The 18660-nt window shown below is 35.8% G+C and overlaps 1 protein-coding gene across 1 annotated transcript; it reads right to left on the bottom strand.

Annotated features, from left to right (window-relative positions):
* Positions 1-8435: 8435 nt before the first annotated feature.
* On the bottom strand, positions 8436-17777 carry LOC126787093 (probable LRR receptor-like serine/threonine-protein kinase At1g05700). The gene is made up of 9 exons (XM_050513027.1): positions 17690-17777; positions 16707-17235; positions 13964-14085; positions 13783-13852; positions 10620-10691; positions 9674-9751; positions 9405-9556; positions 8891-9308; positions 8436-8742 (listed from the first exon to the last, which is right to left on the bottom strand). The coding sequence occupies exons 1-9, from the start codon at positions 17775-17777 to the stop codon at positions 8436-8438; spliced, it is 1836 nt and encodes a 611-aa protein (XP_050368984.1).
* Between the last annotated feature and the right edge of the window lie 883 nt (positions 17778-18660).

The following is an 18660-nucleotide window of genomic DNA, read 5'->3' on the forward strand; positions in this document are numbered from 1 at the left end:
GTAACCAAGTTAACTCACAATATGTGCCTGTCATAGCACGGTATTCTGCCTCCGCTAATGATCAGGATACCGTCCTTTGACATTTTGACTTCCAGGAAATCAATAACGGACCAAGAAAAACACAGTAACCAGTAGTGGACATTCTAGTCACACGACACCCTGCCCAATCTGAGTCACAATATGCTCTTAACTTCAAATCACTAACAGAGGAGAAAAATAAACCTTGTCCGGGAGCGCCTTTGATATAACGCACTACTCTCAGTGTTGCATCCCAATGAACCTTCCTAGGCTGATTCATGAATCTGCTCAATCCATGGACTGTATAAGTAATATTAGGACGAAAGACAGTCAAACAAATAAGTTTACCAATCAACTTTCTATATTTCCCTGGATCCTTTAGCAAAACACTTTGGTCAGACAATTTGAGGCCTTTTTCCATAGGTGTGTCAACAGGAGCAGCTCCAAGTAATCATGCATCCTCAATAATTTCTAAAGCATATTTGCGTTGACAAACAAAGATTCCATGCTTAGAAGTAGAAATCTCAATGCCAAGGAAGTATTTTAATATACCAAGGTCCTTAAGCCGAAATTGATTATGTAACAACTGCTTGAGAGAGTCAATAGCTTTTTTTTTTTTATCATTTCCCATAATCAATATAGCATCATAGATCAACAGAGCAGTAAAAGAGCTTCCATGCTTTCTAGTAAACAAAGAATAATCGGCTTTAGATTGCACATACCCAACTGATCGGATGGCATGAGAAAACTTCTCAAACCACTGTTGCGATGCCTGCTTCAGACCATATAGAGATTTATGCAATCGGCAAACAAGATGCTCCTCTCCCTATCGCTAAAGACCTGGTAGAGGTGACATATAAATTTCTTCAGACAAGTCGCCATAGAGAAATGCATTGTTAACATCCAACTGATAAAGCTGCCACCCACGAGCAGCAGCCAAAGCCAACAAACACAAGACAATAGTAATTTTCGCAGTAGGAGAGAAGATTTCTTGATAATCCACACATTCCCATTGAGTGAAGCCCTTGGCAACCAACCGGGATTTGTAGCGTTCAATAGAACCATCGGTCTTATGCTTGACCTTGTAAACCCAGCGACAACCAATAGGAATTTTGTCCGCAAGAAGAGAGGTTAACGTCCAATATCATTGGCTTGGAGGGCTTGTAACTCAAATTGCATTGCAGCTTGCCACTCAGGATGCAGAACTGCCTCAGAATAAGAACTAGGCTCAGTAACTTGGGCAATGTGAGCCAAAAAGGCTTGATGCTGCGGAAAACACCAATGGTAGGAGAGGTAGTGACCCAAAGGATATCGAGTGCCTTTGATCGGACCAGACAACAAAGAAGACGACAGATTAGAGGAAACATGATTACATTTGTAATCACCGTAACGGTCAGGTCAGACAGACGGCTGGAGCGACACAGAGGAGGGTCGACGGGAGCGGGAGTGGGAATGGTGGCGGAGGGGGTAAGGGTGGCAGTGGCGGTGATGGAGACGGACTAGGGGAAGAGTCACCAGGCGGAAGAGTGAGGAATGATGGGTCGGGTTGGGTAGGAGAGGCGAGATGGGGGTCGGGTGGAGTAGGAGACGGTGGCTGCGGGTCGGTGATGGGTTGTATAGGTGGAGGCGGGCGGCGCCAGCTATAGGTGAACCAGATCGGTGGTGGAGGTGGGGGGGGAGCGGTGGCTGTGGCGGGGAAGGAGGAGGAGAAGGTGGAATGTCTGGAAGGGAGTGCGACGAAGGAGAAGAAGACTCAAAAGAAAAATCAACAAAAGTAAGAAGAGGAGTGGGATCAAGAGGGGGAGTTGGGCTGGGTTGCTGGCCCAAGAGAGGGCTGAGCGGGTTGGAGGCATAAGAGGAGACATTCTCATGAAATTTGACATCTCGACTGGTGACAACCTTTCTAGTTGAATAATCATACAATTTGTAAGCTTTTTGTCCAATTGGGTACCCAATGAAGAGAGATGGGATAGCGCATGAGTCAAATTTGTGAGAAGGATATACATTGGTGGCATAGGCTAGACACCCAAATACACGTGGATGAGAGAAGGACGGTGGTTGGAATGGAGTAATCAAAATGAGTTTTGTAAGAAATGACCAGAGAAGGTAGACGACTAATGATGTGGATGGTTGTGAGTGCACACTCCCCCTAAAGTTATGAAGGGAGATAAGCTTGGAATTTGAGGCTCGTGTGACCTGAAGAATATGTCGATGTTTAAGTTCCATAACCCCATTTTGTTGGGGCGTGTAAACACAAGAGTGATGGAAAACGACCCCATGATCATGAAAAAAATGAATGAAGGGACATGAACTCACTACCATTGTCACTACATAGCGAAAAAAAAACATTTCAAGAGTGGTTGTGCTTCATTTTTATGACGCATTAAAAATATCCAAGTGAAACGAGTATAATCATCAACAATAGTAAGAAAGTAATGAGCCCCACAAAGAGAAGAGTGACGATATCGACCCCATATATCACAATGAATAAGTTCAAAAGTGTAATAACCCTAAATTTTAAACAATGTTAGTTTGATTTGGAATTCTATAAAATTTCGAATTTTATTAGAATGAACGTATTTGGTTGCGACGTTAGTAAACGAGAAACGGAAACGTTCTCGGAACGTTTAAATTGAAAAACGTTACATTTCCGTAACGTTTATATCGACTTTTATTTCGTCGCTCGGTTGTGAAAACTTCCTTCATGAAAGTTGTAGAGCTCGTCGATACGAGTTCGTGGATATGTGACGCGTTCTAATCGGACGACGTACGTGAAAGTTATTAACGTCGGAAGTTAGTTTCCGATTTTTGAAACGAGTATAAATAGACATTTTCAGATTAGGGTTTCCATTATTGGAAACCCTTCTCTCTCTCTTTGTTTCGCCGCCTCCCCTCTTCTCTTCTTCTCTCTCGGCTTCTCTCTCTCTCCCACCCCGAAACCTCACTCTCTCTTTCCCTCAATCTCACCTCCCCCTCGCATCACCGACGATCTCCTCAGTCGGAGCAACGTGGTCTTCACCACCTCGCTCTACTACCACGCGAGCTCCCCCGCAGGCGACCCCGCAAGCTTCTCGTTCCCCGACCCCTTGCCTCGCGCCGATCGTTGACCTCCAGCTCCCCGTGGCCTGCACCGCCCCGCCTATCAACGTCGCAAGGACCTAGGCAGTCACCCTCCAGCCTGCCAGCACTTGCTTCGCCCCCGTGAGGACCCCCGACGTCGCCACAGTCGCTGCAAGCCGCAGCGCCGATCCACCTCGCCACCACCGAGCTCGAGACGAGCTTCCCACCATTGATTGAGGTGAGATAGATGCTAGGAATGATTATGTGATAGTTGAGGTGAATTTTTGATGTGTTTGGGATGAGATCGGAGGGAGATAGAGGGGGAGGGTTGCCGCCGCCTAGTAGTGGCGCGTGGGGGAGCGTGGAAGGTGTAGGAAAGGGTCTGCCACCGTAGGAAGGACGAGGAAGAGATGAGGGAGAGTTTTGGGGCGGCGGTGGCGCGATACGCGCCGTGGTTAGCCTCGGCGCGTGGGCCCCACGCGCGGCCGGCCGGAGGTGGCGCGTGTGCCACACGCGCCGCCGTGTGAGGCGGTGTAATTAGTTTTGACTGAAGGGGTATTTTGGTAATTTACTGTGTACGGTAAATGTAAATGTAATTTTTATTTACTACGGTAAATGTAATTAAATTTTACCTTCGGTAAATGTAAATATAAATTACTTTCAGTAAATGTAAAAAGTAATTTTGTAAAAGGGTAATTTAGTAAATTTTATTTACTGAATTTGTATTTACATTTAAATCGTACGTATACGTACAGAAATACGTATTAATATTTATACGTACAGAAATACGTATTAATATTTATACGTACAGAAATACGTATTAATATTTATACGTACGGAAATACGTATTAATATTTGATACGTACAGAAATACGTATTAATTGAGTATTGTACAGTATCCGTGAATAGTGAACAGTGAACAGTAACTTCGTATAACCAAAATTGCTGAACAGTAACCGTTTATTACTGTTTTGGCATTTAAAGGTTTATGAAACGATTCTAAATTCTTTTCTTATCTTTTCAAGGTGATCGTTAAATCGAGAAAAGGAATTAGCATCGCGAATTGTGGAATTACGCTCAAGTCAATAAGGTGAGTAAAATCTCACTGAATTACGAATCTACCCTCGTGGTGATTCAACATTTTTGCAAGTGTGTTTATTTAATGAATTACAACATGTATATAACTTAGTGGACTACGTATATATAGTATAATGGTAATAAATACATATATATATATAGTTCATTAAATTACATACTGTTATTAATTCATTAAAAATAGTCATTTCGGTGACAGAAAAATTGTGCATGTGTGATTTTAATGGTACGATATGATGTGAGATTATCGTACGTAATTTTTCAGGTGTTTATGAAATATGACATGTATATGATATAGTGGACTATGTATATATTGTATAAATGGTAAATAAATACGAATATATATAGTTTGCTATATAATATACTGTTACGATTTTTATTATGGATATATTGTGAAAGTTTTAAAACGTACAATATGATGAGTGATTATTGTACATGATTTTATCACGGAAAATGTGAAATATTGTGATTTGTCTTCGGACGTGATGTGTGGTACAATATGATGTGAGATTATTGTACATGTGAGGCAAGTCGGAACCTAGCCTTTGGCCGGGCGAAAGTTACGATACAGTTAGAGCTCTAGTCTGTCTGCCATAGTACTACATGTGAGGTAACGGGTGGTTATCTGCTCATGAGTACTCAGTTTGTTTGGATGTTGGGTAGCGGGTGGTTACCCAATATCAGCTTAGTACGGCATGTGAGATAACGGGTGGTTATCTGTTCATGAGTACTCAGATTGTTTTGGATGTTGGGTAGCGGGTGGTTACCCAATATCAGTTTAGTACTGCATGTGAGGTAACGGGTGGTTATCTGCTCATGGGTACTCAGATTGTTTTGGATGTTGGGTAGCGGGTGGCTATCCAATATCGGCGGTGTATTACGAGAGGGGTAACAGATGTGTACCAGCGTTCTTGGTACCCGCATTATAAATGCATTTGGGTAACCAGAAGGGTTACTTAATTTCTCATGAGCGCTTCGTTTTCTTTGGGACAACCAGATGGGCCGTCCACTGACTCATGAGTGCATTTATATTTGTTTTGATTGTGGATTTTCATATATTTGATATGCGAGTTATATATTTTCATTTTATTCATACGAGCTGTAAAGCTTACCGGGTATGTGTTTACAATCCCGGTGCACCAATTCGATGGTGTAGTGGATAACTCCGCAGGTGTGGATTAGCGGGAATTGACGGACCGCTCAGAGGGCTTGAAGTTAGTTATCTCCAGCTTGTGAGACTATTTTGTGAGAAATTGTGAGGATTATTACATTTCCAACTTACGCAATGTAAATTATAAATTTGGGTTGTAATAATTGGTTTTCTGAGTTGTATTGATAACTCAGTGATGATCCGCTGTGCACTTAAATGATTTCGATTTGCTTGAGATTATTTTGTGTTTAACGACTTTAGAATTTTGAGTTTTTAAGCTTGAAATTTTGGGGTCGTTACAAAAAGGTCGAATAGAAGAAATTGTACTAGTTCCGAATAGTAAACGACTTTGTTTTGCCAATGGACATATGTGGCAAGAATTATTAGACTCAATGGAAAAATTCAGAAATTTTTTAGCAATGAAACCCAAACAAGGAGAGGACACATCACCAAGTCGGTTATGCCATAGATTGGTAGAGACGCGGGTGATGAGATTGCAGGTTGGTGGTGTGGAAGATAAAGAAGGGGTGGTGGTGGTGGGTTTTTCCGTCGCCAATGTCGTCAAGTAATATAATCCGTTACGTTGTTTATCCAAACCAATCGTCTTCTTCGGAGCCAGATCCTGCAAGATACACTAATAGGGAAAAAAGGTTATTGAGAAATTCATACCCCTTGTCAAACGACTAACTGACAACATATCCACTTTGAATTTTGGCACTGACAACACATCATGTAGGGAAAAAAATTAAGAGGAAAAGATCCTTTAACAACAATGTCAACCTTATCTCCACTAGGCACTAATAATGGCGGCAATGAGTAATTTTTAATAGAATTTAACAAAGGAGATTAAATAACATGATCCGTTGCCCCGCTGTCAATGATCCAATTGCGGGAAACGTTTTCAGACAAACCTGGCTTTGTGACTGCATTTGCACTGGGCCCTGTACTCAAATTGGGCTTCTGGAACTGATCAGCAACACAGGCCATAAACTGATTGAATTGGGCGTCAATCATGGTCACATTTGGCCTAACAACTTTACTCATCATCTCAAAAACTTGATTCGCATAAGGCACCTTTGGTCGAAATTGGTGGTTCCCAAAATTAGCACCAAAATTGCGTTTTTCTTTGGGATGGCCGGGAGGGTATCCAATGATTTCGTAGCAAGTTTCAACCTAGTGACCTGGATCTCCACAGTGGGTGCATTGCGGCCTTCCTCTTCCCATACCGCAACGGCGTTTCGGATCAAAACGTCGGGTTTGTGAGCCTCCTTGCCGATCTGGTCGTCCTCCTCCTCTTTCCATATTTGAATTGGATCTTGGGATGTGTCTCGAATCAATTGGATGAGAAACACTAAGTGATCGTTGCTTCTCTTCTTGGGAAATAGCAGCATAAGCTTGGCGCACGGTTGGAAGATGATTCATCAAAAGGATTTGTCCACAAACTGCAGTGTAAATCTCGTTTAATCCCATCAAAAACTACATAAGCTTTTGTTGTTCCGATTGTGCAACATCATATGAGGCCAACTCATCCCAAAATCCCTTGAGTTCTGATTGATGTTCTTGTCTAAAACATGCTATTTCTCGCTGGATCTCGAAGATGCGGGGCGCATTCTCTTGGGAAAAACGTTTGGCAAGATCTTCCCATACATCCTGGACAGTAGGATAATAGTTAAGGCTATTAGTGATTTCCGGATCAACGGTGTTGGTAATCCATTGCTGCACCATGTCGTTGACCCGCGACCATGTTTTATAGTCGTCCAAAGAAGTTGTCTTGGAAGGAGGTTTGATTGTGCCATCGATAAATACGAGCTTGTTCTTGGAATTCAATGCTCGAACCATAGCCATCTTCCAACCATTGTAATTGTTTCCATTCAAGACCTTAGAGATGAGAACCATTCCTGTGTGATCAGAAGGATGAGTTTTGATAAATCTGATGAATTAGGGACAATTTGTCAGAATTTTGATTGTCTTCGTCACAGCCATGATGGATGAGAGAAGGAGATAAGCTACTTGATTGTAGCAAGGAACGGATGAGTCAGGATCAAACCTGCTCTGGTACTATGAAAAAGATGAGATTAATATGGCTTGAAGAAATGAATTTCATTGATACTGAGATTCATTCTTTATACAAGAGTGAATACAAGAGGTAATACCTCTGATCCTACAAGTTAACAGTAGATTGCTATCTAGAATTCATATAAGGAAAGTTATAGCTAATATACTTAATATACAATCCTCGTACAAAATATTTTGCTGTTATACAAAAGATACGCCAGCATGATTTCCTTACAAGTTCGAAGTGCTGGGATGCATTCAAGTAGGCCTTCTGTGCGTTCAGAAGTTGCCGACAGACGGACCAGAAATGTCATCAGTGCTTCTTATGTTGAGCAATGAGGGTGTGGCATTGCCTCAACCCAAGGAGCCTGGTTTTTTCACATAAAGAAGTTCCACAGACGTCATTGATACCATCACAGGTCAAGGAAGAAGTGACACGGGAACCACATTTACTATTATGGTGGTGGATGCTAGATAATCATTGTTCATGCTTCGGATCCACGCAAGTGGAAACTGTAAATGATAATGTGAAGTGGATAGGGTGGGAAACTATAGGGGCTTAATTCCTTGCCAAACAAGGGAAATTTTCTGAACTCTTAATTACTGAGCGGCTCCTATATGTATATGATGTATATTACACTGATTGAACTAGGTCTTCTAACCAACGCACTCATTACGTGAACCACCAAAGAGATTGAGAAATATTAACTATGATAATGTCGAGTATTCTCAAAATTTCTCCATACATGGCGATAATGTGTCAAGTCTTCAGGCCTAATTCGTACAATGTTTACAAGAAAAGTTGCCTTTGTACGAGGCTTAATTGGCTTAATAGAATCAAGACAGTTATTCTATTTCGTACAGGGTAGATTATTTTTTTACAGTTCCAAGCTTCATTCTGCTTCGCTTAAAAGATAAATCCTATTTGATTTGAACATTATTTGATTTGACAAACACGAAAAATGCAAAGACAGAGACATAAAACGAAAGATAACATCCACGCGTTCTTCACACAGTGGTCTGTATTTCTATGAGAATACAGGCACCACAGAAACTACTACAACAGAAGTGGCAAAACATCAGAATCATCAGACCGATCTTTGCACTGTGGTGAACCACCCAGTCTATCATTCATTGTCTCTGAGACGTCACGAAGCTGTAGCCTAGAGCTATATTGGTCTAAGCTGTCGAGCATTAACTGGCATTTACGGTAGTTCTTGTGCCCCTTTGATGAAGTCGTATAGATGACTATTTTGTTTTTACCATCTGGTGGGAATATTTTGTCGAACCGATCAAGTGGGTTTTTTTCCCTTCTGGCAGCTGATACGCTTTCAACAATCTCCTTGATCAATGCATCTTCATGGCTGTCAGTTTGAGAAAATATACGTAAATCATCTGATCTGAATATATACATTGAAACATTTGTATATATGTATGTATACACACACGCGTGAATTTACTTTTCATGCATGTTTTGCTTATTATATTTTAAATTACATGTATTTAACATACCTGTCGCCTTTGTAATGAAATCCCTTCAAACCTGCTGCTTGAGAAAGAGCTGCTTTCCATTGGTTGATCTTGTCCTCATTTTGGGAATTGTCAAGGGTAAATTTACCAGTTTGATGTCGTACATCCGTTGGTTCCACTTTGTAAAAGATTTGGATAACATGTTGACGCTGTAATTTGTTACATTCAATGATCTTTTCAAGTTCATTCAAACACCAACGTGACCTAGCATACTTTTCTGAGAATATATCCGATGCTTCTATTGCAGCAATAAGTGCGGTTCCTATTTGTTTTCCTGTTTTGAGCCCTTTCTCATCCATAAATGTATTGATTCCTTTCGCAACTAACTCTTTGTACAGGTTACGTGTAAAACCTTGACGAGTATCCTCCCCGCTAAAACTCAAAAACACTTCATGTGTCCCTGAATAGATAAGAGAAGTACGAACGTAAGAAGTGTTCAGAGTTTCATACTAAATAAAAGGCAAGAATTTACCAAAGTACACTTTTCCAAACCCACCTTTTTTGGATTTCCAAAATTTAGCTGCTGCAACGGAAAGAACCAATAACAGTACTAGCGTAATTGTCACAATGACCAGAATCACATATGTGTTGTTGTTCTTCTTCTTCTTGCAAGGAACATGCCCTAATAAGCTTGGATTTCCGCACACACTGACAACAAAAAACAATGTTAACTGATGGCTACGCGATATCACAATTCCTGCCATTAATTTCAAGAGAAAGAAATTTCTTTTTAATGTTTATCATGGATATCGATCATGATAATACCTCAATGACAACCCGTCATTTCTTTTTGCGTCAAGCCTGGAAGGCACTGAGCCTGTGAGCTCATTGTTGTCTAAGTTTCTGCACATGGAAACCATGAATTATACCGGCCGCTAGGTGTCCACCGCATATCTCCATTTATTATTGGTACGTTAATTAAATATGCCTATGTTTCAGAAAAGGGAACTCCCATCCCCATTAGGAAAGAGTCGGAATGATAACTTACCTACTTTTTTGTGAAAATCTTATAAATCATTTAGGTGATAATTAACGGTTGCTCTATTTTTCGATTTTGCACTTTCTCTCTCATCTGCTATATTAGCTCTCTCATATAGTGTTTCTTATAGATGGTCTGGACGTCTGGTACTATTCCTCCATCTTATCATGGTTTTTTAGCCTTTAATTATAATCTGTGATTTCTCTGAATGAAGCTTTTGTCCTTCTTTCTAAACATTTTTTTAGCAGTAGAGAACTTCATTGTTATGATCCCAAAAAAAAAAAATTAAGAGAACTTCACTATAAAATTTCATTTCAATTCTATAATATTATGGGTGTGTATTAAGTAGCTAAATGGAGTGCATAAACAAATATTTCTCTTTGTATTATTTATAAAAAAATTACTAAAGAAAGAACGTGGGATCGGAATATAGATTTTACAATGCAAGTTTCTCTATCCTCTTTTTATTTTTGTGATGAGATATGATATCTTTTTCTAGTTTGTCCTAAATCGTTTCAATTAATTGATTTATCATTTATGTATAAAGTAGGTAATTAGCAATGTAGGAATTTATGACAGCCGGAAAGTTCTTGAAAGTTACCAAACTAATCTATACCTAAGTAACTAAAACATAATTAGCATTCTTCACCTGCGTTACATGTAGCATATTTAAAAAATTAAGTGATCAATTATAAAAGCTATTAATATAAAGTTAGGAAGCTAACTTCTTACAATATTTCTAAGTTTGGCAACTGCGACAAGTATTCTGGGATCTGTCCTGACAATTTGTTGTTTGATAAATTCCTGAAAACATTATGGCAGCTCAAATCCATTAAAACTACATACAGTATAGAGATTATGCCATGCCAATTGAACTTCTGATTTCTGACCATAGGGCATGGTTTATCCTGTTTTTATTATTTATACTTTTGGTAAACGACCATATGTAATATCCTAGTTGTCTGCATTCTCAGTATTGACTTGTAGTGTACACTTTACATTTAATTACATACAAAATCTTTATCATTGTGAGATTAGCAATATAATCAGCTATCTCTCCTGTTAATCCATTCGATGACAAATCCCTGTAGATTGCATGTCGCACAGCTTATTTTAGTAAGTGATATAACTGAACAAAGAACAAGACACACACACACACACACATATATATATATATATATATGCTACCATCAGCCCACACATTGTGTGTGGAAAACCTGTTTAAAAAAAAATTAATTGTAGAGTGCAATTATTGTCAATGTTCTAAAAACAGATTAAGCGGCCAGTCCCTTGTTTTGATTTTGCCTAATCGGATATGTCTCGGTTTTTTGTCAAAATATTCGCCTAGGCGGGTTCTTGGCGGGTTCCGGGTGAGTTTTAGACGGGTTTTGGGCAGTTTATATATATTTTGATTATTTTCAGTATTTTTTTTATTTATGATCATTCAAATACATATTTTAATGTTATTTTAATTTGTATATGCTATGTAAAAATTAAATATATAATTAACAAATATAAACCGCCTAGTCTCCGACTAGTTCTCTAGGTGCTAGTCTCCGGCAATCCGCCCGACTAGCGCCTAGTGTTTTTTAGAACCTTGGTTATTGTAAAGAGAAGTTAAATCTGCAAAATAACTTTCTTTCTATTTCTTTTTCAAATGTATTTATTAATTTAGATTTTACTACCATATCCTTTATATATTAAAAAAATAAATAAATTAACATATAATCTAGGATTATTAACATATTTTCGTATGGATTTTAGCTGACAAAGTGTGTTTGTGTTATAAGAGTATATATATATATATATATACTCATATGACTATATTGCTTAATTAATAGATTTTTTTTCAAGTAAAAACATATAATCAGTAAATATAGTGAGGATATTGTTAAAGGTGTGATTATTTTCAGGATATAGTTTACTTTGCGTCATCTACTGTTGTTGCAAATAAACCATATCGCAATTAGTCAGATCAAACTGTACGGTGCCTCTCCTTCTTCTAAATACATCTTTTGTTTTAGTTCTCTACTTGGTGGCAAATAACTCTAACAGACTATTATACTGACACTTGGTTGATGGAGCAAGAGACGATAGGAAAAAATAAAATCAGAAGGGGAAAAGTATAGTCTGGATTACAGACTATTGTACATTTGTACGTGTCGAGGTGACAAAGGTCTGGTAAAAATCATGCATGATGCATGCATTAAATGATGAAACGTCATGGATGGGTAATATTTGGCATGGATAGTGGTGCATATTTGGCTTGTTATAAAAGATTGAACAGAGCTTTGCAAATGAGAGGTTCCGGTCGCTAATACAATTTCACATTTATTTCATGTTTGCCGACCGGGACATTAGCTTGGTGAATAAAGTAGACTGTACAGTAGTAACAGCCGCACCTAAATAAATTTGTCTCAGTTTTGTTCCAATATAACCAACCAATAGTTCTATATATAATATATATATATATATATATATATATATATATATATCAGTCCCTATTCAGAGTGAAGGTTCACTCTGAAATTTCAGAGTGAAGTTCCAATTTTGACACACTTTTCGGTCAAATTTTTTCAGTATAAGTGATTCAATATTTAGGTATGCTATTCAAGATCATCTCTACAAAATTTCATCTAATTTAACAATGTTTGAACTTTCAAAATTGAGATTTACACGAACGGTTCACGTTGAACAGTTTTAATTCATTCATTGATTTAATATAATTTCAATACCTTAACGATGTCCGAATTAGATGAAATTTTGTATAGATGATCTTGAATAACATACCTAAATATTGAATCACTTATACTGAAAAAATTTGACCGAAAAATGTGCTAAAATTGGAACTTCACTCTGAAATTTCAGAGTGAACATTCACTCTGGATAAGGACTATATATATATACATATATCATGATCATTTGCAATTATCGGAAAATTTGATGGTTGTCTAAAAATATAAAGTATATTAAGTTAAATAACAAACTAAATCTATTCAATTTAAATCATTGGCTTTTATATTGTTGAACTATAATTTTAAATGTCGCGAGAATCACTGACTTAGTAGAAAATTTATAGAAATTGATGACAAACACATATATATGCCAAAATATTAATAAACTATTATAATAATGAATGTATGATTGAAAAGTGTGTTTCTTAAGGAAATCTGCACCACTAAATAAGCGGTCTTCAGTAATATGTATGTAACATTGTGTGTATATGTATACTCACAGGGATGTGATTCGTGCGGAGTTATTCAGATAGCGACATATCACACCTTCCCACAGGTAAGCTTGAGGATTGCATGGATCTCCTTGCAATTCTTAATGATTTGATATGTTGACTTGAGATTTGTAATTGCTTCAACTAAGTATAATTAGATGAAATTTTTTATAACGTGTTAAGAGTACAATAGGACATTTTTTGTGTGTGTCAAAACTATTAATTATTAATATATCCGCATGGATTAAACATGTCACAGTCTCGTTCACACTGTCAATAGCTGACCATGAATTCATGCTCAATCACCATTGGATGTAAATCCAAGAGTGAGAAGAATATTTTTAAAATAGAGTTATTTTATTTTCAACCCTTAGATTTACATCCAATTGTGGTTGAGCATGAATTCCATAATCAGCTACTGACCGTGTGAAATGGACTGAGACATGTCCACCGAAAACACTGAAATTAAAGAGTAGGAGGAAGAAATACGTACTGTCTTGTTGGTTTGTTTCTGATACCAAGAACTCTTTTGTCACATAAATCTCATAGGCATTCAAGATCGAAAAATACATTAAATCCGGTGAAAATATTGAAAAATAATAATTTTCTCCTTCTGAAGCAACATTGGTGTTTTTCGTTGTTGTTTCCAAATAAATCGGGGAAAATGACGCAGAAATAAGCTCTCTATTGATAATAACATTGAGCTTTCTAGACAGACTGACGCTTATCTTTTTCAATTCTGCAAAGTGCATATAAATATAATATGATGCATTTTTATCGATGACTTTGGGCATCCATGAAAAATTCAGATATTTGCTTGCCGCAGTAGAATATGGCGTGGCAGCGGTACTCATGACATCAGATGGGAGCTGGTAAGGGGTTTCATCCAAAATGGGGGACAAAGTAGTTAGTTCTTCCCAATCATCACTGGGTTCAGGATACCATATACGATCATTATTATCGTTTGGGTACCTGAATGTATAGAGATATTTCATCAGAAAACTACGAAAGAAAAGAGTATGTTGTACGGGGTTATTTGTAACAATTATCATTAACTAACATCCTCACTCACTCACGCAACGAAACCTGCTACATTCTCCTCAATTAATTTTTTATTCACACAGTCACATGTCTCAGTTTAACATTCTTTTGACCTTTTTTTTAAAAAATATTTATTTATATGTACTATAGTATTACTCTTATTTATTTATCAGTATCAACTAATACAGTGGTAATTTTGATAGTTCACTTTTTTGTGAAGATTTTGGTTCTATGTTTTATAGTTGTAATAAACATATACATTTTTCATCTAACTTCACTTGACTTTTCTATATATTTTCATTTACTAGTTGTCTTGCTTGTAGATATATACATACCGGATACAAATACAAATGTGGGCTTCTACACTTAAAGGCCTACCAACCATTTGTGGGGAGTTTGATTAAATCATTTGTAATCGTTGTTATACTACACTATATATATAGTTCAATCATTTTCTTCTTAGAAAAGAAAAATTAGACTCGTACCAGTGCAATATACATGTCAATTTATCGCACCGGTTATTGTGTAAAGATGAAAAAAACAGACTTTATTTGTCATTACCTATTCTATTGGTTTTTAAAAGGCTTATCCGTTTTGATTTTTGTTTTAACATATAATCATTTTGTGTAATTGTATTTGATACAAAAGGTATTTTGGGCAAAATACTTTTTTGTGAATTCCGTGGGTGCCAACTTTTTATATACAACTAACCTCCTACCCGTGTAATGTACGTGTTTTAACTGCACAGGTTTACAAATTTTCTTTAAAGTGTATTTTTGAAAACAATCATTTTATGTAATTTTGTTTCTTACGAATGATAGTTTTGTAAAACACAATGGTGAACCATTTATATTTTTACAAAACTATTTTTCTGTATATGTATGATAATACAATTATAGAGGGATAGATTTCACAATTTACAATTTGGTGAAACTTTGGGTACTCGTTTTATAGTAGTAGAGATAGTAGTATAGATATATATTTTCTCAAGTAATATTATTTTCTTTATAAATATATATATATATATATATATATATTGAAGTAATAATAATACATATATATGTTTTATAAAAAAAATAATACATAACCTTAAAAGTAGCAGATTAGAGTAATTACTGAATAATGTTTTAAAAGTGGCTGGCCAAAATATACTACTAGCTATTGAGAAATTTTATTCACACATGCCTGAATATAGATACACACCTTATTAATAACCAGCTAATAACTTTTTACTTTTACAAATTATTAGATACACCCGCTTACAGTTCCTGAAATACCTTTATCTAAATATCACAACCTATTTACTATATATAGACACATCTCATTTTTTCTACAGTACACAAACGTACAATGTCCATTTCAAGAAATAAAAAGATGATCAAAGGTGCAAATATTCTTTTTCTTTTATTTTTTAAATAATAAAAAGTTAAAAATGTCGTTAATTAAGAACAACTTATTATTTGGTCGATGTTGAACAGTTGAAGATTACCAATTCTATTCATTTTTAAACTCATTCATTCATAGTTTTGTTCTAAATTTTTCGCAATCGCGAGCAAGTATGTAATTGATTTAGTCAATGTCATGTAAAATTTTCAAATTAGGTTATATTTATTAATCAAACTCATTTAAGATTGAAATATTTTGATGTAAATTAATTATGAAGTATAGCGTAACTTCTATTCGTAGTTGAAATGGAAATGAAAAATAAATAAATTTAATTGAAATGATTTATGATCCCTTATAAATAAAAATCCATTTGTAGTAGATTTACAAAATTAAAAGTGAAAGGATTTGCAAATTTGTCAACTTACTTTGTAAAAAACTATACATGTATATTTAAGGTAATTTAACAAACCTACCAAATTTAATGTTGGGTACTTGAAAAAAAGGATGTGTATCTATAGCATCTCCAACAGTTTCTCTAAAATCCAAATAATCTCTATTATAGATGAAAAAAATCAATTTTTAGCTCCAACAACTCCTCTAAATCATCCAAGAGAGAAAGTTGGAAGAGAGAGAAATAAAACCTCTAGATTTGTATAATTTTCAAAACATTCTCTAAACTTTATTTCTTACCAAAAAGAAATTCACTCTCCATCCTAAAAATAACAAAAAAAAAAGAATATCATTCATTCTCTAGTCTTGGTATAAATTATGACATTATGAGATTTAATTGAATTTTCATTTAATTTTATATAATAGACTAGATGAATTGTTGGAGTTGAGACCTTTTTTTTTGAAATTTGGTGTTTTCATCCTCTATAATAGAGAATTTTAAGAAGAGTTGTTGAAGATGCTCTTAGTTATTCGAATTGGGTGAATACAATTTCTCAAAGCTATTTAAGAAAAGAATAATTAAGCCGGATTAAAACCATTGCTAAAGATGCTTATAGGGACTTGACAATATACGCATTTGAATGACATATAACAATCTCAGACCGTTGGCTATGCAATTAATGAATACAGGCTCTATATATGATAATTGTGTCAACAATCAAGGTACTTTTGACATTAAATTAGCAGCTCAATTAATTTATATGTATTTCAATCACCTGTAGATGGTGTCATTTGCTGCCATGTTACTTCGCTGCAAAAGTGCCAGAGACCCGACTTCAGTTTGATAACTATCCTTGCGTAAACGCCTGAGTTCTATAGTCGATACAAACGGAACACCTTTATTTATGTTAACCAGACAAACATGTATGTAATTTCGCATAGGGATATGTATGAGCTCCTTGATTGTGGGAGAATCCACTTCAGTGAATGACACAGAATCCCAAAAATTAGCTCCAAGATGTAACTCAAATTCAGGTAAACTATTTTCCCCATCATAATTGCCATACACAAAGCTTGCTCGTATCAAATACTTTTGCCCGCTTTTAATGTCAATTTTGTAACAGTTCCTGATTCCTACAGGAAAAACTCTAACAAACCAAAACTGCCGCTGTAAATTATAGTCACGCGGTAGGGTTCTTCCCTCACCGGTGTCAATGAAATCAGTGTCTGGAGTGTATCGAATGGTCGTTGTGTTGTCTGTATAGTCTGAATTTCCTTGTATGCCACAGTCTATACTAATGAAGTCTGAGAAAAAATTGCATATATATGAGACCTTGGTTATTTGTAGGTGATGACCAAGAACTGATATGGTAGATGTATCGTACTCCACTCCACAAATTAAGTGAAAGTCAGTATAGTTTAAATCTCGTTTAATATTATCTAGCAAAAATTGAAAAACATATATTCTTGACTCAAAACAACAAAATTAAAGAATTTTCAAGTACCATTTGGTCTAATTGAATAGTTTCTCATTGTTAAGTGGGATGTCATAAATTTGACTCACAATATATTCATCAAAAGTATCATTTGGTTTAGTAATCAAGTTGTGAAATACAGTTAAGTTACAACTTTAAACTCAATTACAACTTTGAGGACAATATTACTACAATGAGGACTAAATTGACAACTTTATAATAAAATTGATTCACACTATACATCAACACAACCCTAAAAAAACTAAAATAATTTAACGTGGTACCTTGTTGATCCTGAGCATGACCCAGGAGCATCATCACAGCGAAAACACCGGCAAACGCTAAAGGGAATTGCATGAACATTTGGGACATGTTTGTACTTTGTATTAACTGATCCTTGGAAAGCAGCATCATTATATAGACTTATGGAGGGGTGTTCGTCCAGTCGTGTGAGTGCAAGTTGGTTTTTCAAGTGAGGATAAAAAATGAAGGAGTTCTGCTCCGATCAGCACCAATGGGGCCATCACCAATAAACATACATCCAATAAGCAATAAATTAGAATAATATCCTTACCATTTTAATGTCAGTGACGACCAACCAATGAGCTTTTTTCTTAGGGTCAAAGTAAGTTGTTTATTAGCATAGAAAATAAGTTTTAACTTTTTAGAGAAATTTTGTATATACAGTTATCCTCGTCAAATTAATACCCGATTAATTAATAATCTCACTAAAATAATACTTTTTGTCCGTCCCGACTCGGGACTAATGTGCTAAATTAATAATTCGCTAAATTTATAAGATAACAGAATATAATTTACATAGACCCAATCAAATATGTAAATTAATAATGACTTAATCTATATGATGAATTTACATTTATGAGGATTTCATTGAAGGATTTTGTTGGTTTAATAATAATAAAATAAAATATCGAGCAACATAATAATTTGAACAACATATCCGTGATAAATCAAACAATTTAGTGAATAAACAAAGTAAAACTTGTGTTTTTTTTTTTGAAAAAAAAAGGTGAAAGAAAATATTTATTATACCTTGGTAAATTAATAAGTTATTAATTAATCGATAAATTAATAAATTATTAATTTACTGATATATTAATATCTCGCTAATATAATAAATTTCGCCAGTCCTGAGCCTATTAATTTATAGAGGTTTTACTGTACTATATTAACATCTTAATACACACTCCTATTTTATTTTATTTTTTGTCTCAAATCATATATATATATATAT

The sequence above is a fragment of the Argentina anserina genome, chromosome 3, assembly GCF_933775445.1.
Source record: "Argentina anserina chromosome 3, drPotAnse1.1, whole genome shotgun sequence".
NCBI lineage: Eukaryota > Viridiplantae > Streptophyta > Magnoliopsida > Rosales > Rosaceae > Argentina > Argentina anserina.

What these genes read in the sequence shown, in the direction of transcription:
- LOC126787093 (XM_050513027.1), bottom strand. Translation starts at nt 17,777, where the DNA reads ATGTCCCAAATGTTCATGCAATTCCCTTTAGCGTTTGCCGGTGTTTTC. An exon ending in TCATGCTCAGGATCAACAAG is followed by an intron (nt 17,236 to 17,689) that starts GTACCACGTTAA and finishes ATTTTTTCTCAG; the next exon opens with ACTTCATTAGTATAGACTGT. An exon ending in AATGACGGGTTGTCATTGAG is followed by an intron (nt 9,557 to 9,673) that starts GTATTATCATGA and finishes TTTTGTTGTCAG; the next exon opens with TGTGTGCGGAAATCCAAGCT.